Raw genomic sequence first — 23,464 nt, 5'->3', positions numbered from 1 at the left:
TGTCTTTGGAAGTAAAATATTTCCTTGAAAAACTAGTGGGTTTCTTACTTATTCTCTAGTGTTTAATATGTTATCAAGGAAATATTATCCTAAGAGCATATATATGTAATCTACCAAAATACTATAAGGTGGGATGGGTGGGGAGTGGGTGTTCGGGGGGTGGTGGGGGGTTCGATGGTCAAGGGCGTGGGAGTTGGCATCTTTGGGAGGGTTGGGAGGAGACAATAAACTTGAAATCATTTTCTTCATTTTTAAGGAACTTGTTTTGCAGAAAATATTATCCAAGAAATTTTAACCAACCAAACATGAAAAAATTGGAAAACATTTTCCTTCATACCAAACACACCCTAAATCCAACTATCCAAGCTTTTGCTCAGTTGTTTCCCCAAATGAAATCTAAAGGTAAATCTTTTAAAGCCAAATTACAAAACCAAATCACAACGACCATTAGTTTCCAAATGGACTAGGTTGGCAGCACAGTTGATAGATTATTTCATAAAAATCAAAAAATATACAAAGCTGAAAGTACTCTGACGAATATGGGGAAAAAATAAAAATAAAAAATAGTTGCCTCCAAGAGGACAAGACACGAGAAAACAACCTATATTCAAAATCGGACCGTAACCGATAACCCAACCGTAAAATTGGCTTATCAATCGGACCGTAACCGATAACCCAACCGTAAAATTGACTTATCGGCTTACTGGTAATGGGTTATCGAATTAACGGTTGGGGAACGAATTAAAATTTTATAATTAACGATTTATCGGTGCGATACTCAATTTCCTTATCGGGTAAACCGTTAACCCATTAAAAATTATCATATATACATTTTTATCCCTAGATATATAAAGCATCTAGTGTGTAAAATCAGTTTCTTAGTTACGAGGAAGGTGATTTTTGGCTTTCGTTTGTGCCTAGTGCTAAGGATTCAGAGCATTTTGAATGGAACCCTTGAAAGAAAAGAAGAAGTTTTAGGAAATGTGAGAAATTCCTCTCAGAAGGTGAAAACTGAAGAAGCAAGAATTACAAACAACACCCATATATTTAATGGGTCTCAAGTTGATAAAGATGTGAATTTTGCCAGTGTCGCTAATGTAAAGCCTTCAGTGGAAGTTTGATTACATGTTGGGATTTAATTTTTATTATCCCTTAGATTTAACCGATACAACGGCCGATAACCGCCGGATAATTGCTAACCGAAACCGAACCAACCAATATCTTCTCGGTTGGCTAACGGATTAGTATTTTTAAAAGCCGATAACCGTTAAGCGTAACTATCCGCCCAATAACCAGCCTTATATATGGCGTGAATTAAACTAGAAAATTCCAGACAAAAAGAACATATAATTCACATATCTGTACAGAATTCAGTTTCTGGGGAAAGAAAAAAGGAAGAGGAAACTATCATCCAACTTTGTGTAATCTTATTCCGGATCAGCACCTGGAAATAAGGAAATAATTCATTGCTCTTACTAATAATTGAAACAGCTCAGAAAAAGAACCTAACAAAGTTGACGTCTATAATAAGACAGCGTTCCATTCGGAGCTGAAAAGAATTTGAAGAGCACGATGAATGAAAAATAGAAAGGAACTACATCTATGTATACATGATCTTTCAAGAATCTCAGCTTCTTCAGAATGTCAACTATGGGTGTGATTTGGCCTACTCTGTAGTATCAGGCTCCAACTTTGGTACAATAGCAGATGAGAGTTCTATATGAGATGCACGTACAGCGCCTATTAGTTGCTCAGGCAATTCATCGGGGGTGTTGCCCTAACACAAAATAGCCAAATACATTATCAGGTTTGGCATATAAATAATTTCACAGAAAGGAATACAATTAGGAAGGAAGTTTTAGAGAAAAGATGAGTTGCACATTTGCATGACCTCGGGGAAATGCCAAATACATCAATCCATATTATTTCACCTTCTTTTTGTCATTAGGGAGCAGGGATACATGAGGGTTGATTGGGGTATGGTTTGGGATACGGATTTTATTAACTAAGGAAAATGATGATTAGAAATAAAAACTTACAAAAAAAATCATGAACATGCACAGAAAATACAATGGCCAAAATGAAGAGTACACTGGGATATCTCCTTTAATCCATCTTCATAACTAAGCAGATAAAAGAGCTTCCTTTTTTATTTCCCTCTAGTAGTGCAAATGCTACCTTTTGATAATTTTTTGGGACTGTTACTACTTTAGGTACTACGATAAAGGCACTTCTACATTTACTTAAGTTCAAGATATCGTATAGTGTTTGTGGAGAACTACTTGAGTGGTTTGTGAAATGGTTCTAGAGGCAGTCTCTATGAACCTGAATGCTTTTTGATGTTGTGATGATTCAATTCCACCTTAAGAAATCACTCCACATTGAAAGACTTCCCATATTCCGGGCAGTGAGATGATACCAACACTGCAAGATCAAGTATAGCACTGTTGATAAATTTCCATCCTATCGAAATGAATGGCCCACCTATCCTCCTGAAGTTTCCCCACGATTACCCATTTTATTGAAGAAATTTTTTCTTTAAGTAAGCATTAGGAGCAAAGTTACCCAGTCCCTGTGTTGGTAGGAGATAGCAAGTATCTGTTGGAATAGTTGAGGTGCGTGCAAGTTGGGCCTAGATGCCACCGTTATCAAATAAAGGAAAAAAAAAAAGAAGAGATTTTCCTATGTACCGTATGCCTCAAAGCAATGTCTTGTTTTGACTTAATACAATCAATAAGAGTAAGTAGTAGATGGCCTTACCACTACTTTTAGATTGTTTATAAGGGAAAGAGTTTATCAAAAAGTGAAAAAATTGCCCGTAGAAGAAAACAAATGTAATATTTAATTAGGTATGATGGGAGTATAATAGAACACTACAATGATACTATGTTCTTATTGCTACTATCTCATTTTATTCTTTTCTCAACTCAACAGTGTGAACCATACTATGTTCTTATCAGGAAATGTATGTTAAGCTTTTTGGTGGAGTCTAGAAATTCTCTGCAGTTTACATAAAGATTTATGTAGTTATCAATTTCTGGCATTATAGAACTTAAACGGGAGTCCAGATACCCAACTTCAAGTCTATACTAAAAAACAGCCGAATGTTTCAAGTTATACGTATTAGACTAACTTCATTAATTCATTTTGTTACTCTCCCATCCCAAAAGGAATGATAGGAGTATAGGACTAGAAGTATGAGGAATACTCATCTGAATTTAGGTCTCTATTGGTACATCAATTCCTTGATTTTTCAAATGAATTTTATACATATTCCAGAACTACATAAAAAGCACTAAAAGTCACAGTTATTTGTAACACTATTTAAGAAGTATTTACAAATCCTAGAATAAAATAATTTGTTTGACTTTTCCAAATAATAAAGGTGCAATATAAAATGGGACAGAAGAAGTATTCCAAACTCGTACCTATATAAGTCATACTCAAAATTATTTCCCACATTCCAAGATAGTTGGACCCAATGTTCTTTGACAAAGTTCAACAAACTGTCCAGATGAATTTATCATAAAAAACAAAATCTTGCAGGTGAAGGTCTATTCACATACCTGTACAAGGAAAGCCATGTCAACTACTAGGCTCGTAATTACACCGATCACAAGCCCCAAAACTCCATTTGCCACAGTGGAAGAACCAATATCAACATCAATCTACAGAATATAAACAACACATGATCAAAACCGAGACTACAATTGTCCTTACCTGTATGATATATGCATGGCATATTGTGTCTCTATATGTTAAAAAAAAAAAAATAGCTCAAAGAAAAGGGACATAAGTCTTTACTTCCAAATACTTGGGACCGCGGATGTAGTTACAGTCAACTGCCTTCCCCAGTATACAAGGGGTACTTCCAACACTCTGACGCACAATCCATGAGCCCTTCATGTACATGACAGAGGTCAAATTCTAAGCACATACACATTGTAATAAAGATATAGCAGGAAGGAAATGGAGAACACAGCAAAATCTCTGAAAGATAGCCCACAAGTTTCAGCATGCATACTGTTTAACATGCATGTTCTAAAAGGGAATTTGTTATGGTATCAAACTAATTTTATTTGCAGAGATTGGTCAAAAACTGGCACTTGTAACCCGGGAGTATTAACAGCAATTTCAATGCAGAGAGCCACTAAACTTTCTGACAAAAAGAAATGCACAAGAATCTCAACAGAGAATATATTTGAAAGCGGGGTCATAAACGTCTCATCCCAAGATAGTGTCCCTGATCTCTCAAGTAAATTCTGTATTGGTTACATCTTACATCGTTACTCTTCAGCTATTGGTTAAAGTTTCAATGTAATATTCGAGTTATCTCACTTACTCATTCTCAAAAAAAGAAGGAAAAAGAAGTTCTTACTTATGCTGCTCTATTGTCATCCTCTACCCATAAATCATCGCATGAAAACTACTATCTATCTCAGCCCACCCAGCTCTTTGGCCAAGTTATGAGTTTCTTGAACATAGTATTCCGGAGAGAAGTGTACTCGCTTCTCTTACTATAAAAGATTTTTCTGAAGAGGTGTTTAAAATCAAACCACCAAATTTGTCCTAGAATCGTATAAAATCATAACTAGTTAAAAGCATCTGTATGATTGTATTCGTCGTAGTATCAGAAACATCATCAATCAACATTCTACTACCGGAAATCATTCAGGAAGTTGATAGTAATAAAGGTACCTTTGGCACAGACGGGATGAGCTTCATTCTACTATTGCGGAACTCATCATCCCCATCAACAAATCGTTGCAAAAGAGAACCAGGTGTTAACTCTTTCATGACAAAATAGAAAACCATGCTGTAATGTGTTGATCCAGGAACCTTTCAGAAGACAAATGTTGGTTTATTTATTTCTTCCCCAAGCACTTGTTGCAAGTTTAACTCAAAGCAGAAAGTAGCAGTGGAATAACTTACTTGCACATTTACAACCAAGGAAAACAGTCCTTTTTCCGTAGCAACCTGGAAATAAATGCACCAAGACAAATTAAAATATGGTACTTGATCTACTGATTACAAACAGGCTAAGCTTAAGTTCTACAGCTAAAATAGATAGCATGCACAATGTTAAAGCACTTGATTGGAGACATAAGCAGGACCACATCTGTACTTAGGAATACAATTTTTCTGCCCTTGGTAAAGAAACCATAACCTAGCATACCATTCAGGTCTTCTGGAGAGCTCTACCCCAACATAAGACAATTACTGGTGAAAATTAACAGTCCATGGCAAAATTAAGTGCAGTCGCATGGATCAAACAACTGCTCAAAGAATTGAAATTTGGAGAAATTAGCTAGATGGAAACACACTGTGATAATCAGTGGCTCTTCATATTGTTACTTTATAATCGATTGTTACTTTATTACTCCCTCCGTCCCAATTTATGTGGCACCATTTGACTTGGCACGGAGTTTAAGAAAGAAAAGAAGACTTTTGAAATGTGTGGTCCAAAACAAGCCTTATATAAATGTGTGGCTGTAAATCATCTCATAAAGTTAAATTATTTCTAAATATAGAAAGCTGACATTCTTTTTGGGACAGACCAAAAAGGAAATGGTGCCACATAAATTGGGATAGAGGGAGTATCAGATAAAAGAACTTTTTGGGGACACCGTAACAAGTTTGTGTACTCACATAGATCAGTTTGCAGATATATCCATGAAACTCGTCACTTCTCCCCACATTAGTAACATATGTAACAAGCACGGTATGATGACTTGTATGCACCGGCTTGAGGGAGAGTTTTAGATAGTTAAGTAGCAAAGTATAAATAGTTATACTTAGTGTAAGTATTCTCCATTGAGAAAACACGGTTATGCAAAAGCGAATCAAGCGAAGACATTATTCTTTTCCCCTTTTATTATTTCTATATTGCCATCATAGAATGAGCTCTGTTCTTGAAAATTTTGACGAATGGTGTCTGTGCGTGCGTGTGATTATGATATCGTTTCTTCCTTTCAACATTTTCTATTGGAACCAAATGAAAATGAGGAGAACATCTCGACTGCAATGTGATGTTCTCTATTGCTGGTTACCCATTCAGTTAGCAACAGAAAATACCCTAAATGAGTAGACATTCCCTTGAAACTAATCTAATGTATTACTTACTTGTGCTGCACAACCAGGACGTCTAGCAACATGGTCCATCCGTTTAGTATCTTTAAACCAGTCAACAGCAACAAGATCCATCAGAGGTTTACCAGCAGGAACCTGCATGCACTTTCCGAAGTGATTTTAGAGCATGGTGACATATATTATCTAAAAACCAACGAGATTATCAAGGAAATGAGAAACAATTAAAGGACCTTTGATTTGTCATAGCAAAAGTTCTTGCTACGAACTCTGAAGTTATTTCCATCAGATATTCTCCAGCAGTTACGACCATTATCACGGTCATCACGTCGAAGATTACCCGAAAAGATGGAAAAATCAATTTGATCCAAAGGTTCTTCTTCAAGTGCTTCACAAGTATAAAACTGTCAGTAACGAATTTGCACAGACAATACATATATTTAGTGAATATTACAAACACGATACATATGGGACAGCACATACCAGTTCTCTTCACTTCATGGTCAGGACTGGGTGGCATTACCTGCAAAAAGTCCAAGCCACATGCTCTCAGCACGTATTTATGAAGGAGATGCCTAATGTACTATGAATATGTACAAGGTCCAAACCTCTTGATCAGCCCCTTGAAAATCTTCTTCCTCCTCAGAATACTCATCCATCATTGAAGCATCTCTGTTTGCAGCTCGTATTTGGTCCAAAGAACGAGTACGATGATGAGGAGTCTCCTGGAGTTTTTGACTCTTCTTGGCAGAGACTGAAGCTGATGTCATATTAACCATAACTGGGATTCTTGGAGCAGCAGTCCTTTCATCTGTTTGCGAAAAGTATTCACGAAGTCCTAAAGGAGGATAATTTAAACGTAAGTTACACATTAAGCTTTCATCAAAATATAAGTCAAGGAAGTACACAATTTCTTTTCCATTTTTCAATAAATCAAATCAATTCACTAATAGCACCAATATGATGCTGAAATTTACAACTTCGTGTGCAGCATTAAGCTTGTAAGAGTTCTATCCAACTGTCTATATAAAAAAGCAACATCTCTTTACCCCGTATAAACAAAACATCAAAGGACTCCTGATCCTCCATAAAGGCTATTTAATTCGTTCAAGAAATCCTTTGTTCATCTCCCTCCGAATAATCCAAAACAAGCGGGCACAATATTCCACGTGCTTTCTTTCTCTTTCCAATACCACTTCTCCTCCAAAGGCCTCTCACTGTCTCAGATATGTCCACTTAATGATGAACATTAAATAGATGAAACTCCACAAGCCCATAGTGAGTTTTCTATCAAATGTAGGTGATCCTTGTCCTCCCTCCCCCCCCCCACCCAAAAAAAAAAACCATCTTAAACATACAAGACCAAATCATCGATGTATTCCTCTTCTTCCTTAAACTACTAGCCGTAAGAATGGCCACCCAACATGCATACGATCTAACAAGATCACTTGCTTAGGTGTGTTCATTTCCAAATGATTCTCCATAAATTGTTTATGCCCATCCTATTCAACAATTATTTGTAATTAGAACGAAAGGGAATCCTCTCGGCCATGGACCCTTCCCCTCCCAAGATTGCTTCTCTATATTACATGAGGAGCTCCTCCGTATCATCTATTCCCAATCCACAAGACAATATCCCAAGATAGTCCACCTGTATTCCATCTTCACAATTATGCCAATCTCGCTTCCTTGTAACTTGCTATGGAGTACAACTGTGGGAACATCACCTTTAGTGTAAACTCCCCACACCAAATATCCAGACAAAAATGTATCTGGTTTCCATTCCCGACTAGGAAATCGATTTACTAAGAGAAATCCCCCAAACCCTTCATTATGCTTTTCCACGCACAAAACCCATAAAATTTGTTACTTCTAGTGGACCATCCATATTCACTTCATCCATATTGGCTGTACTAATATTTATTTGATCAAAAGAAAAGAAAAAGAACAAAGAAGGGAAAAGAATCATTAACTCAGTTACTTTTCCCTTCTTGCTTTTCTGTTGACTTAACAACTATTAATACAACCACTATCTTACATGCAACAAGAAGTGAATAGGCGTGAAGAGGCGGAAGAGCAAGGCTGAAGCTGCCTGAAATCGCTTACAAGCACTAGCGACTCTCCAACGCTAAACACTATATATCATAAATAGATGATGCATTAGCAAATTTAATGCAAATGAAAAAGTATGCCACTACAAACTTGAAATTTCTCAACTATGTGACTTCAGCAGAGCATAAGAAAAGCTAACCCGCCACACTGTTTAACATCTGCAACAGACAATGTTGCTGAAATGACGAGATATAGCCCACACCCCATCCTTTTAAATCAATCTGCATAAGATGCTGCACTTGGGTTCTGGGCCTCCCATTAAGAGGTTTGAGTGGGGAAATATTGAATCCACCACCTGTGAGTGGTGATAATGGTTAGCATATAACATAAAACCTTCAGAATACTACTGTGGAAGATATATAGAGAATCATCAATCCAATGATTTTCATATGCATTAAATGCAAAGAACTAAATGAGTGGATGGAAGTAGAGGTTACTCTCAATATGAGCTCGAATATATCCAGGTAGTGGACCACAATTTTCATGATCCCTAGAACGAAATAACACAACTGCAGAATAACGATGACAAACCAAGTACAGTCATAAATAAACTGGAATAAAAGATAAACCGATAAGAATAAGAGCCTTTGGCTATACTTACCATAACTTCCATCATCATTTCGACGCCAATAACGTACATAACAAAGATCACGAGGCCATACAAACCTGCATACACAGTTAATGTCAATCTAAAATACCAAAAATTGTTTGCAAAAAGTTTGGGCCAGCATAGAGCGGAAGGTTACAGGGATTCATACAGCAGACTACAAGTAGTTTGGGACGAGGCATACTTGATTGATTGGACTGGAATTCTGCAGTGAGACTTCCTTTTCTATCTTTCTTTTTTGTGTTTTTTTTTTTTTTTTGGGTTGTGGGGGGCGGCGGGGCACAAAAGAAAATCATAATTTTAGTACGGAGATGCATGAACTCTGATGGTGATTTAAAACCAGTGTATTAGGAGATCCAATCAATCATGTTGCTGCTGGAGCTAATTTAACCAAACTAAAGCAGAAGTCAAATGAGAAATACAAAATAGATAAGCAACCATTACAACAAAGAAGTCTGTAATCTTACGTAGGGAACCAGTCAAGTTGAAGTCTGTGATAGAGTATTGCTGTGTGTCCATCTACCTCCTCAACTAAACTACCATACTGGAAGCTGCAGTCCCACCTGTTAAACCAGTATTTAGAGCCTGAACACCAAAGAATGTAATGATAATGACTTTTTTATTGGCTGCATACAATCACCTTGTCTAGAGACTTTGTTCCCCAAAATGAGAAACTAATTAAAAAGAATGCTTCATAATTTGCGATAAGCATCTGAAAGAAGTGTTTGACATAACTGAGAACTCCATGAAGGCTAGTGGCGCAAGGTTCGGAACTCGGTGGACAATGGGCCCGCCCCTCTACCATTCTCCACTTAAATAAGGGAAGGATCCTTTATCCCCATAATGATGTAATTAGGATAATCCTTATCAGAAAAAATTATATAATTCGGAGAATTATAAGGTTGTAGTTATTTTTTTCCAATGTGCTAAACACTATTTAATTCTCAATAACTTGAGAGAGTTATCATGCATTCACAGAAAGTCCCTAGGACCACCGAGGACCAGCAACTTATGGATACCAAAATGAACAAAACTACGTGAACTTGGTTAAAAAACAATAGAAAAATTAGCCATCAGAAATTAGTGCCAATTGAGAGCTCGTAGCAAAGCAGTTTAATGATAATTTCCTGACAGAAACCTATCTATGAACAACAAAAGCACTTTGAAACGAAAAGTAAGTATGAAGACAACAAAGAATAACTTGACAATTCACATTACTTACTCAAAACGTGTTGCATCCATGCTCATAACAAGCTCAAATATATCTTCACAACTAGCCTCCACAACCCCAACAGCCTTCATTGCTCTACTACAGCTTTTTGGCTACACAGAGAAAAGGACTACATGAAGAAACCCCGAAAAACCATACCATACTTCTGTAAATTAGGAAATGCTTGAGCCAGCATAGAAGACAAAGATGAACCCATACTAGTAAATCGCCATCCAGAAGCTCCTCAAAAATGCGAAGGCCTGCATTCACACATTAGAGAGGAACATTGTCAATGGTCTGTGAAGATACCACTTGATATGTTCTACAGCTTAACTATACTGAAAAACACAACAGTGAACTTAAAAGAACACAGATTCAAATCATTGCCGGACAACACATGCTTACAGGAAGATAAAACAGATGAAAACATTAAACAGACCATTTTGGCATTGAAGTAAGCGCCAGTACTTTCTGGAGAATACTTGGTTACTCCCATTCTGGTTTGCCAAATCAGAATCGAATTCCTTGGTCCAGTCAAATACAGACTCAGGAAGACCTGTCATGCAAAATGGATAGTTGAGCAAATATGTAGAGCAAAATAAGCCAAGACAAGAGACAAACTAACAACCTCTTCCAATGGTTGTTCTTCGCAGCAAGTTCGGATGAGAATCATCTTCATCCTCAGCAGCACTAAACCTATAAAATTGGGCGACCATTACATTTGTAAAAGCAGGAGCAGTTGAAAGAAAGTGCTTCGATTAAAAGAAATGTGCTATATTGCTACATAAATCTTATAAGATGTGTCATATGTGTGTGTGTGTGTGTGTGTAAAAGGCACAATCGAGGAAGGAACTATAATCTTCCAAATTATTATCATGTGCTTCACAATCTTAGTAAGCAGAATTAGTTGTTTGGTCCTCCCAAACTGAATGCCTTCTTTCATCCATCGAGAGTCAATTCAGACCAATTTCTAAAGCAAAACCAGAAGGTGATTCATCTTTCAAAAATAAGATACTTGAAACACGAATGCACTACAGGATATACGTTTTTGCATTTTGAAAGTCTTAAAACATTTAAAAAATTTATGAAAGTAGATCAAATCTAAAGAAACAATCCCAATTAAAGCCACTAAGTTTGGGATTGAGGGCAGCCAGAGCCGGTATGTTTTAAGGACCCCAATGCCTTGGATTAAGTTGGGCATACATCACTTGTTAACTAGGTTTTTCCCTCAAGAAGTTGGAGAAGCGTTCTCATAGACTCTATCAATACAACTAATAACGAAACAAAAACAAAATGGAGCAACTGTATTGGCAAATTATAGGAAACCAAGTCCACAACCCCATCCACACTTCCCCAGGGAAAGGTGAGAGGCCCAAGGAAAAGAAAAGGCATAGATCTTAGTAAATTTAGCTTTGCTTTCTTATTTTGGCCATCCTATTTAGTAGTGGACTGAATCTCTTTAATGACCAAATATCAGAAAACATTAAACTCAGTAGGAAGTATTTAGCAAACTCACCCTTTTGTCTGCACACTCTGTTTTTCACAGTTAGATTTAAAAACCAATTTTTTTGATGCAGTGACTAGTCAAGAGCTAAATTAATTTCAAAAGAGAAATGTAATAGCAACATAACACAAAGAAAGTGGAATGCACTATTTTTCTACATTCTGAGTCGAATATAGCGACACCTCCAAAACTCGCAGAAGGCAAAAGCAGAATACTTACTGACTTTCATGATCTGATGAGGAAGCATTCCTCCCGTTGTCCATATCAGATTTATATTCAAATGTATTGTACCTATTGCCATTAGTTCCTTGTGACTCCTGATGCTGCAAACTTAAGACATATTACTACCTCCAAGTATATCGAGACAAAAAGAGGCGGAAGAACTCTATGTCAGAAGAGAAAATATCAAGGGGAAGCTTTAATGCACAAGAGAAAACAACCTGATCAATGATTGATTCAATTTTTTTTTTCCAACTAAGTGCCTCCTGAATGTTGAAAGCTGCCATCTGGAACAACATAATGATTGAAGATGGTAAAGTAAATTGTTTGGGGCAAGAACAGAGAGTATTGAGAAAGATCACGCACCGTGACACGATTATACTTGTCTTTCTTGTTGTAAACTGATAAGACATAGACCATCTGAAAGATATACATAAGATTAATGTCCTCAAACAGAAATATTAAGTATGCCTATTCATGAAGCAAATAACAAACAGGCATCAAAAAAGTTATTGTAGGACATCATACAAAATTACAGTATTCAACTGTGATACATCGTTGTCTGCACAAATATTTCTTAAACCAAACAGTCAAAAGATGGTTGGTTGTTTGACTCATGCAACAATGAAGTGATGAACTATGACCAAACTCATTCAGAAGAGAGGAGGAACAGAAGAGGAAGGTGATGGAACGGTTATTTTTAACCTAAACAGCTAAATTGATTTAGCTCAAGGTTGCCTCACAAGTAGAAAGGTAAATACACAACAATCTCGCCTGCAAAAAAAAGGGTCCGCATCCATCATAAAAGTCATTCCTTGAAATGCCATCCAAAATTTTAGCAGTAGAAAAACCTAGCAGTGTCACACAAAACCTGAATCAAATTATAAATGGGCCACCTCAACATCACAAACTCATATGACATGAACGGATAGAAAATGAAGATCATTTTGCTATTGCCTTAATGCATTGGCTTTGATCCCTTCAGAGATCCTCCTATGACCGCTTTATCCATCATCCTGCCTTGAGCTTACATCACCAGAAAGATATATAGGTAATGGAGGGTCTCACTGCCTTAATCCCCTGAAACTATTAGAGAAGCTTAAAGGGCTCCCATTGGTTAGAATGGAGAATCTCACCGTACTGATACAATAATCAGTCCACCTTGTCCATTCGTCTTTCTCTAAAAGCAATCCTCTATAACGTAATTCAAGAAACCCCAATTTACATGATTATACGCCTTTTCTGAGACAAGCATATATAAGATCCCCGGGCCCTCGCCCCGGCTTCCCTCTTAATATTGGAGTCCCCCACTTTATCGGAACCAAAGCAGCATCAAGTATTTACCTCTCCAGAGTCGACTTTTTCGATGTTCATAGTTCCACATCTAAAACCTTCTTAAGTCTAAGTAGAAAGCTAAATCAATTTGAAATCTCAAATGTTTTTAAAAGTAGCACAAAATGAGATTATCAATGAAATAGCATCAAACAAGAAACGTCCCAAAATCAAAAGATTATACGTTGTGACAAATGAAATAATAAACAAATTATCAACTACAGAAGTCATTCATCTTGTTAGGAGAATGCTGAAGCAGTATAGGGACAAGAAGAGAGACCTGCACATGGTGTTCATTGACCTTGAAAAGGGGTATGATAAAGTCCCCAGGGAAGTTCGTTGGCAGTGTTTGGAGTCTAGAGGTGTACCTGTGGCTTACGTTAAGGCAATTAAGTATGATGGAGCCAAGACCCGGGTTAGACCAGTGGGAGGTGACTTAGAAGACTTCCCGATCATGAGGGGGTTGCACCAGGGATCAGCCCTTAGCCCGTTTCTTTTTAGCCTGCTAGATGAATTGACCCGACATATTCAAGGAGAGGTGTCGTGGTGTATGTTATTAGCAGATGACATATTTGATAGTACTAACTGATGAGACGTGCGGTGGAGTTAACGATAGGCCGGAAGTTTGGCGACAAACTCTAGAGTCTAAAGGTTTCAGCTTAAGCATGACTAAAACAGAGTACCTGAAGTGCAAGTTCAGTGATGTGGCGCGGGAACCAGGGTGGAAGTGAAGATCGATGATCAAGTCATATCCAAGCAAGGGGGCAAGGTGGACGTGGCCCCGTGGCGGACAATATGAGGGAAGCGAGACTGAGATGGTTTCGGCATGAGAAGAGGAGGTGGGTGGATGCGCCAGTAAGGAGGTGTGAGAGGTTAGTTGTAACAGGAGTTAGGAGGGGTAGAGATAGGCCGAAAAAGAACCGGAGGAGGTGATTAGACAGGACATAGCACAGATTCAGCTCACTGAGGACATGACCCTAGATAGGAAGGTGTGGAGGTCGAGGATTAGGCTAGAAGGTTAGTAGGTAGTCGAGGGTTCTCCCTATTAGTAGTATCTAGTTAGTAATCATGTAGTTTCTTTCCATGTGTATTATTATTTGTTGTTTCATTTGTCTTGTATCTTGCTATTGTGTTGTCATAGTCTACTTGATACCTTGCTTCAAATTCTTTTCTTTTCTTTCGAGCCGAGGGTCTATCGGAAACAACCTTTCTACCCCACAAAGGTAGGGGTAAGGTCTGCGTACTTCTTACCCTCCCTAGATCCCACTTTGTGGGATTACACTGGGAATGTTAGTTGTTATCATATGGTAGGAACTAGGAACATGATGTCAAACCCCGTAAAACCCATAATGTGGGAAGATAATGCATTCACATTTATAATAAAGCTAATAATGCATAAATAGATATTCAAGTAACTGTTAATTTTGAAAGAGAAACGATGCAACGACCCTTCTTTTAAATGTTTATCGCGTCTATTTTCTTTATTCCATCAATAATTTTCTTTAACTTTGGTCAAGCTCTCTACTTTTGTAAATAGGTTATTGATGTCCATGTCATTTTTTTATTATTTTTCTTCTTTTCCCGAAAAGCTTTTTCTTTTTGTTATGCATTATCATATATAATGAATGTAGTTTCCTAGTTATTTAGAACACATTAATTTAGACCATTTAGCTAGAGAAGGGGGAATGATACTAAAAAATTTATACCGGGGTAAGTTAATAATAGAAAGTGCAAAATAGACATCGGATTTAGACCCTTTGGCGATGGAATACTAAAAGAATTACACAAGGGGGAGGTTAATGATCTAAAGAGTAAACTAGACTTTGTCCATACAAAATCACCTCAATTACTGTATACTGAAATAGGAAGGGGAGAATGTCTACAACTTAAAGTTGATGGTGAAGAATAATTTATGCCACAAAGATGGAGCCGGAATATGACTTTTAAACTTTCTTAATTCTTAATTTGAGAAATAACCTCAAAAATTCCTACCCAATGATGAAAATGCTAGCATGGTGCATACCCCATCTCTCTTTTCAGTCTGCCTATTATTTTGGTAATCTGAATCAATTGAACTATATGTAAGAGAGTGGAGTTTCTAAGAGGGACTATAACTGAGTGACATTTCAGATGCTTCAAGTTCCGAGATTTAAGCTACTTTTTAACCAGAAGGTTTCTTTTGCTTTATATTTGATGATGCACTTGGATGTAAGAGGGGCTCCTAGAACATCTCCACCGTCATTTCCCCCTCCCCTCGAATCGCTCCAGTACTATGGACCCGGGGGGTCCACCAGAGAAAATGCAACAGTGATAGAAGAGTTCGCTTTCAAAAACCACCATCAACTTCCCAGCTCTAATACAACACGTTTCTCATCTTCTTTGCCCCCAATGGTTTAAGCATCTCTAGGCCCTTATCCATCAATTTAAAAAAATATATATATATATCCAACAAGTTTCAAGAATTTTCAACCTAAATCCGCAATAAATTGAACTCTAGAAATCGCTCTGAATTTGTCCATCACAAGTCACAGTGAAATTTAATACTAGACACATCCAGGTCATACAACAACTCAATTCAACCATTGATGGATTAAACAGTACTAACATTAAATATTTTAAGCATATTGTGCCACTTTGCATTGTTGGATTTAGTAACAATAGTTTGTGATTGACTAGCAAACACAGCTCTTGTTAATTAAAGCAAAAATCAAACAGTAAGAAAGGTATTCTTTTACCAAAAGCATTTGTCATGCATTCTTAACTGGACTACCCCCACAATATATAATGCAAAGACAGATATCATGAATAAGCAGATCAAATTATTACAACCAATGCTCACATTTTCTTGCATATTAGAAGTCCGTACAAACAACTGCTAGATGAATTATGACAATTTAACAATTCCACCTAGAAAAAGAACTTGATTCCATTTAATTGATCAGTTTCTCTCAAAGAAAGTTAGTACTGCATGTATACTGGTCAGAAAGTAAACATCAACAGTAAAGAACAACTCACATGTCCATGATGAGTCTTCAGGCCTCGGTCCTCCACCCGACAATTGCCATCTATAGGGAGTGTCTTGATTGGAACCTAATAATTACGGCAACATCATAAATCAATTATTAGGGGGCTTAAGAGAATACATTTCTCCACTGATCCTGCACTATTAGAAACAAATATCCAATCAAAGTTCCTTAACTCACATTTCAACATCCTACACGAATCAAAGATGATATCCTGAGAGAACACCATTTGTTCATGAATTTAATTGAAAAATAATTCCATCAAAAGGTCAGGTAATTTGAGTTCAAAGTTACACAGCTCGATTCCAGGCTAGTTCGGGTCTGATATATGAATTCTCACTGTACATTTCGCTCACTTGGACTCGTTTTATCCAATATTCAATAGTTTGGAGTTCTGTAACACTAGTGGTTCTCTAAATTTGCTAGTGACATTCAAATCTCAAAATAATAATGCTCCCTCCGTCTCAAAATAAGTGTTTTACTTTCCTTTTTAGTCTGTTTCAAAAGTATGCATCTTTCTATACTTGTTAACTCTACGATTCCAACATTCTACATAGCATGTTTAAGATCACAAGATTTACAAGGCATTTTGGTACATTACACACATCTTTAGTTCAAGACCACAAGATTTTAAAGTTTGTCTGTTAAAACTAAGACACTTAAATTAAAACGGAACGAGTGATAATAATACTACTAGTACATACCAAGAGTTACAATCATACTATAGTAGCCTTAAAATTGAAAGTAATGATTCAAATTCAGGAAACTAACCACATTGTCCTGAGGCTTTCTCTTGTAGTAGGCCAACAATCGAGTCTCGAGAACAAAATAGCGCATATGAATATACGATCTCCCTATCTTCCTCCTCCCATACCGCACCATCCACCCCTCATACACCACCTTCGACATTTCACTTCAATAATCCAAAACAATCCAAAAGTTCAAATTTTTCCAACCTCTTCTTCTCTAATTTTGGTGATCTCAACAATTAACAACTATATAACAGTCCTTCGATAATAAATCGCTAAAAACACCTCAAAAATTGCCAGATAACTTCAATAATCCACAAAATTCAAACTTTTGCTGCCTCTTCTTCTCTGATTTCACTGATTCACAATTAACAACTACATATAGTCATTCGGCAATAAATTGCTAAAAGCACCTCAAAAAATTGCCAGACAACTTCACTAATCCACAAAATTCAAACTTTTGCTACCTCTACTTTTCTGATTTTGCTGATCTCAACAATTAACAACTATATATACTCGTTCGATTACAAATCGCTAAAAATACCTCAAAAAAAATACTTTTTCTACCTCTTCTTCTCTGATTTTGCTGATTTCAACAATTAACAAATATATATAGTCATTCCACAATAAATCACTAAAAATTCCTCAAAAAGGTAACTTTTGCTCTCTCTTCTTCTCTGATTTTGCTGATTTCAACAATTAACAACAATATAATAATCCTTCAATAATAAATCACTAAAAAATACCTCAAAAAAATTGACAAATAACCGGAAGCTTAGAGTTTAAATTAAATCCTCACTTCCGCTGATTCAATTAACACTATGCAATTATATCCATCAGATTCACTGAAATTCAAATTTCAAATTTGTAAAACCTTAAAATCACTAAATGACGGTGAAATCTGTGACTCAGCAAAGTAATTAGTTGACTAAAAAAAAGTGATTTGAAAAATTGAATTAAAAAGTTGTTGTAACTTTGTAATTGGATTGTGAAAAGATGATCTGTAGTTGAAATTGAAAAGTGAATCCGAATCTATGAAGTTCGAATCTTCTTTTGCACGATTCTGAAATTGCAGCTAAGAGAAATTTGGTTGTGTAGTCAAAAAATATACGCGCACCTTGTTTTGGGCTCGTGCCTTGTTTGGACGGTTAATTACTTTAAATTCGATGTTTGTTTTAATTTTTTTACTTAAATTTTAATATATGTATTGTTCGTGTAGTTATTGTATCTTTTTTCTCATTTTTATTATATAATAATTTTATTTTATTATTTATCTTGTCTTTTTATGGTAGTTTTGTCTTGTATTCTACTTTTTTGTTTTTTATAGTTTTATCTTATAAATTGTTGATGTGTGAGATTATGTAATGACGAAAAGTTATACAGTTTATTCAAATGTTGTGTTAATTAAAATAATATAATATGATATAATATAACACATTACAATACAATACAATACATTATGAAATTACGTAATAACCAACCAAACAAAGTGTAAATAACAAGCCCTCGTTTGCCCATAAAATTTTCACTTTTTCCCCGATTTTTTTTTCACTTTGTTTGAAAATGAGGTTTGGCTATGAAAATTTTAAATACAACTTGAAAACACATGAATATTGTTTTCACTTTCAATACATTCAGACAATCAAATATTTTTTGTGGAGAGTATAAGCACACACAAATCCAACTAAAAAATCTCAAATAAATTGGAAAAATATTTGGTTTTTATTGACGGACGCTTACTAAATATTCCTTTGTTCACTTTTAGTTATCAAGTTTCACTTTTTATAGTCAATTCGATTAATCTTTGAAGTTAAATTAATTTAAAATTTAACTATTCGAAATGTATAAAAAAAATTCTATAAGTTTAACAAATAAAGGTGAACCGAGAGAGTATTACTGTACTAATTAATTGTATTTCGTATTTATGAGACATCACAATTCAATTTATATATTGTATGTCATATTTTCATTTTAATGCCTTTGCCGAAAATTTTTTAATATACAAACAAATAGTCATGTTTTATAAGAAGGTCGAAATCAGATGGGGTCTAATATACCTTTCTACTGTTCTAATGGATTAAATAAAACTCCCATAAGTAGATCTTGAGTTGTTTGACTTTAAAGGGTCATTTCAATTTCTTTGGCTTAATTAAATACTAATTTAGCATATACTCACATACTTTGTTTATTTAATGCATGCATAAATTATTAATAGTCTTAATTACCTCCTAGACTTAGTTATTTAAAACCTAAGCACCCCCGCCACCCCCCCCCCCTCGCCCCACGCAAAAAAAAGACTGACATAGCCAGGACCGCAACTATCTTGCTTTTCTCCTTATAAAAAAAATATACATTGCGTTTTACCTCAATAATTAGTATTTTTTTTTTTAATTTATTCTATGCAATGATTATTGAGCCAATTATATTTCTGTTCTTACACATGTTTGAAAACTGGAACTATTTTTTAATTGCTTAATTCTTTATAATGCATTGCATATTTTACTCCGACAGTGTAATTTTTTTCTTGCGTGTTTTCGCTATCAGCATCTTATTTCTTTGATATTTTCATCTCATCTTCTTTGGTCTTGTTTTTTTCTTTTTTCTTTTTGAGCGGGTAGTCTATCAAAAACAGCCTTTACCCTACAAAGGTAGGGGTTAAATCTACGTACACCCACGCCCAAACCCCACTTGTAAAATCATACTGGGTATGTTATGTTGTAGTATATTTTTTCCTTGTTTCTGTCAAGCTCATTTAGACTCCAAAAAAGCCATAAAAAACAAATCATTTTTTTAATCAAAATCATGAAATGCCAATCAAGTGTTTATAGATTTGCTCTGACAAAGATGATCGAAAATTTATAAATTTAAAAGGAAAAAATGTATTTTATTAAAAAAAAAAAATTGACACATGGTAAACGCTTGTCTCTCACCTTCATCAAGTGAGATCGTCCAGGGGATCAAAATTATCAAATAGCCAAGTCTATAGAAATGAGTAGGAGTGACACATTTTTTTTTTTTTTTTTTGTTGCAAAGAGCTACTTAAACAAACATTACATAATTACACCCATCTAACGTTTTATCAGCTTTAAATTTTCCCTACTGCCATTTAGTTGCTCTTCATTCATTTAATCAGACCTATATTAAAAGCATGAAGAAAAAATACAATGATGCAAACATGCACAATATCAATGTTAAAATGTCAGCTTAGGCTACATACTTATTGAACACTAAAATACATTTTTATCACATCATACTATTTCATTTCCTATTGAAACAGGTTAAAAGCAAACTGACAAGAGGATGTTCAGTAAGGAACAATAATAGATTCTATGAGCTCTTGCAGTGGAGCCAGCTCCTTTTTGTCAATCAGCCCAAATTCCTACAGAATAAACATCATTTATAAATGTTAACAAAATCAATCCTATAGATAAAGGATCATATGAAACCATAACAACAAAGGATGCTGCATACTGGATTCAACGGAACCCAGTGTTTTCAACGCTAAACATAGATACATATGTCAAAAATCATTAAAGTTTCAACAAATATTAGATTCTGAGCCATAATTTCAAATGTTCTGAGTTGAATGATAATAACTCAAAGATTGAACGCATAAAGTTTAAATTCTGCATGCGCCTGAAGTTCTTAACATAATCAACGTTTTCAAAGCAACTCGCATTGCTCCTTAAAACACATAATAGAAACTGCACTAATTTTATAACGCCATTTTTTGGGTAACTTTTTTTTTTTAATCTATGGTTCCAATTGACTCCATTATTCCCTGTTGCACAGAAGTTCAAACTATTGCCCCAAAACTCTTATCTAACTATGGATTACAATCTACCAGTCAGCAATCACAATTATCTTGCTTTTTTCGATTCGTCGGGGGGGGGGGGGGGGGGTGCGGTTTTGGATTTAACAACAACAACATATTCAGTGTAGTCCCACAACTGGGGTCTGAGGGGCATGGATTTAATTGTTTGCAAATCATATGTTACTTTCTCAGGTCCACACATAAGAGTAATAGCATATAATTGCAAATCTAGAAACCAAAAGCTAACGAAGAAAGTGCATTCAGGATTATGCAATTTAAACGACTCACATGGGTGAAGAGTATGAAATGCTTGAAGCACGTATTCAAATGGGCTTCCTCCTTAAGACTCACAATCTTCTGAAAATGGGAGTGATAAATATGTGCATATACGCGAAAGAGGCGTTTAAATATTGTCTTGACAACATCCTTGAAGTTCGGAGGAAAAGGTGCGCCTACAAAAACATAGGCCAGTCGACAATGAGAAAAGGTAACAAAAAATTGTCTAAACTAACAAAGCAGTTGATTTTAGTTAGCAAAAATTCGCCATCCAACTCCACGCCACCTACTCCTGCACATCCGCCCTTCTCCCCTCTTGGCTCCCAAGAGGAAAATTTTCACTTCACTCAAGATGACTCCTTCCATCCTTTTTATAGAAACAAGAAGTTGATATGACTTGCATATTAGTAGTAGTTGTTAAAAGAAATAGCTAGTTTTCAAATATAAGAATCTAAGTAGAATACTTAGTAGAATCTGAAATAATTTAGACATTAATAAATAAAAGTAGGTCATATGAGTTGGGACAGAGGAGTATTGTTTACATCTCTAAAATGACATTAAAACATGAGTGTGGAAGCTGTTAACTAGTACTTACCAAGCCTTTGAGGAAATAAAGATTCATCATCCAATTGAGTTTCAATCCAGTCCATCAAATATTCAACATACTTTGGAGCGGAAACTTCAATAGGCTTCTTAATCTGTACACCATCAGCCCACCTATACTCATACCTAAAACACAATATGTGAAGTCAAGAATGGTGTAGTTCGTTGAAGAATACTCCAGATTAAGTTTCCACCTAACCTAATCCTAGTGTTAATGTTTATCTCATATATATTTGGTCTTTTTGGAATTAAATCACAAAATGAAGGGAAAATATTGTCACTTCTTAGTATTTTACTTTGGTCAAAGCAACATCAAGACATCCTCTCAACATTGCTGCACACTTAGAATGCACTACAGCAGTGTTCATGATTTTTCTTACAAGACCATCATCTTGGCCTCCTTTAAGTTCTTGAACTGTTCAAATTACAAATTCTGGGCAGAGTATTATATGGCTATGAAATCCTAGACCAAATGCCTTAATGTCATGTCACTTGAGAAGACTGTTCTGATTAATTTCTAACAGCTTATGCAAGAATCATGCACCCCCTTAAAAATTGCGATATGGGCAGGTAATTTGGAACAGATGAAGCAGCTGAGTTTTCATATCCCTGTGATTTAAAAGCCACACAAGTTCCACTGTTGGGCACTAGAATTCGAAGATGGTCCTCAAGCAGTTTGCATGAATCAACTCCCATAACCATGGACAATTTAGTGACTCTTTTTCCCCAAAGGATGACTAAATTACGTATCAAATAATGTATATAATAAAAGTAAACTGGAAACAGCTTATTTACGAAACATACTTGGGGCCTGCAGTCATTGTAGGGCAGTTTTCTGGCGTACAGAATTCAGTGAGGGTGCCATAAAGCAGATTCACCTGGTTGAAGAAATCCACAGCTGCATATTAAAATATTAAAAAAAAAAATTAAATTAAAATTAATCGGCTTACAGCAACAAGTAAGCAAACAGAATGTAGCATATTCAGCATTCTATTCTCAGCATTGGCTTCAAATACAGAGTCACATATATACATCATTATACTATTATAGCTACTGTGCAGAACTTTCTGCAGTGCACATGCTTGTTAATATGGTATATTCCACCAGCCTCTAGACTTTGATGGGATGTCCTCACAATTAATAACAAAATGTTGGTTAATTCAGAATTTGTGAGACTTGGCGATACTTTTTCTGTGAAGTACATTCGACAGGCACTTGGATGACCAACGAAATAAAGACGTTAAGGTTCACTGTATTGTAAGCATAAAGAGTACGAAATTGAAATAATATTACATGATACAGGAGAAAAAATAAACTGTGGTGAGGGGCTTGAGATTATTGGCTTATTAATAGATGTTAGAGAATACACTTTCCCCTCATTGGTTATGTAAGGGTTCTCAAATGAGTTTATAATGTCTTGAGCCACTTTACCCATTGCCTTAAGATTTTCGATTGGATGTCCAGATTCTGCCATGGGGTATCAGAGCCAAACTTTGGTGAGCCGTTTTCACAACCTCTTTCTATTTCATGTTCTATCGCTCTGAGCTTTCTCACTCAACTCCGGCCATGGAGCTTTTCTGGACTCATCTCTCCCTTCAGCCCATCAACTAATAATTGCTCCCAGCCCGCTCGAACCATCTGCTCTCTCTCTCTCTCTCTACTTCAGACCCATTCTCTTCTCCAAAAAAAGGAGTCAAAATCTGGGCCATATGTAAGGGTGTTAGAGAATACACTTCTACCTCGTTGGTTGCATGACGGTTTCCAACCTAAGCATCTAATTTTATCTTGCATACCCTAAGTCATGCTTTTCACTAGTTTGTTATGCTAGAGGGTGACAAAGTAAGTTTTCAGGCACTAGCACTATCCTGACACTGATGAGCATCACTCGGGATTTCATCCATGATACTCAGCTAGGATCTACAGTGCTT

At 36.0% G+C, this 23,464-nt stretch overlaps 2 protein-coding genes across 7 annotated transcripts in view; both read right to left on the bottom strand.

Moving 5' to 3' along the window:
* Window positions 1-1,327: 1,327 nt before the first annotated feature.
* LOC132040568 (protein ENHANCED DISEASE RESISTANCE 2) lies at window positions 1,328-17,954 on the bottom strand. 3 transcript variants are annotated; one of them, XM_059431215.1, is made up of 22 exons: window positions 16,866-17,954; window positions 16,087-16,161; window positions 12,106-12,159; window positions 11,961-12,026; window positions 11,740-11,843; window positions 10,645-10,712; window positions 10,456-10,572; window positions 10,236-10,276; window positions 10,029-10,129; window positions 9,274-9,369; window positions 8,801-8,865; window positions 8,637-8,708; window positions 8,339-8,494; window positions 6,696-6,925; window positions 6,571-6,610; window positions 6,321-6,475; window positions 6,124-6,225; window positions 4,933-4,977; window positions 4,699-4,839; window positions 3,805-3,900; window positions 3,567-3,668; window positions 1,328-1,777 (listed from the first exon to the last, which is right to left on the bottom strand). In XM_059431215.1, the coding sequence occupies exons 1-22, from the start codon at window positions 17,001-17,003 to the stop codon at window positions 1,667-1,669; spliced, it is 2,175 nt and encodes a 724-aa protein (XP_059287198.1). In that variant the 5' UTR covers window positions 17,004-17,954; the 3' UTR covers window positions 1,328-1,666. The 3 variants fall into 3 exon arrangements, with proteins under 3 accessions (XP_059287198.1, XP_059287199.1, XP_059287200.1); XM_059431216.1 differs by having other exon boundaries at window positions 6,321-6,466; window positions 16,866-17,922; XM_059431217.1 differs by having other exon boundaries at window positions 10,422-10,572; window positions 16,866-16,938.
* Window positions 17,955-19,963: 2,009 nt separating this feature from the next.
* LOC132040949 (MOB kinase activator-like 1A) overlaps window positions 19,964-23,464 on the bottom strand; it is a 35,729-nt gene continuing 32,228 nt past the window's right edge. For all 4 annotated transcript variants that reach the window (XM_059431643.1, XM_059431644.1, XM_059431642.1 and 1 more), the window contains 4 exons: window positions 22,341-22,434; window positions 21,529-21,662; window positions 20,946-21,109; window positions 19,964-20,222 (listed from right to left, as the gene is read on the bottom strand). In XM_059431643.1, the coding sequence (XP_059287626.1) occupies window positions 20,148-20,222; window positions 20,946-21,109; window positions 21,529-21,662; window positions 22,341-22,434 (467 nt within the window). In that variant the 3' untranslated portion in view covers window positions 19,964-20,147. The remainder of the gene's footprint in view (window positions 20,223-20,945; window positions 21,110-21,528; window positions 21,663-22,340; window positions 22,435-23,464) is intronic.

The sequence above is a fragment of the Lycium ferocissimum genome, chromosome 12, assembly GCF_029784015.1.
Source record: "Lycium ferocissimum isolate CSIRO_LF1 chromosome 12, AGI_CSIRO_Lferr_CH_V1, whole genome shotgun sequence".
Classification (NCBI taxonomy): Eukaryota; Viridiplantae; Streptophyta; class Magnoliopsida; order Solanales; family Solanaceae; genus Lycium; species Lycium ferocissimum.
This window is presented reverse-complemented; position numbering and strand designations above follow the sequence as displayed.

Coding starts and splice junctions, on each gene's coding strand:
- LOC132040568 (XM_059431215.1), bottom strand. CDS start 17,003: ATGTCGAAGGTGGTGTATGAGGGGTGGATGGTGCGGTATGGGAGGAGG. Junction 10,573..10,644: donor AAGAACAACCATTGGAAGAG/GTTGTTAGTTTG, acceptor TTTGCATGACAG/GTCTTCCTGAGTCTGTATTT. Junction 8,495..8,636: donor TATTCGAGCTCATATTGAGA/GTAACCTCTACT, acceptor CACCACTCACAG/GTGGTGGATTCAATATTTCC.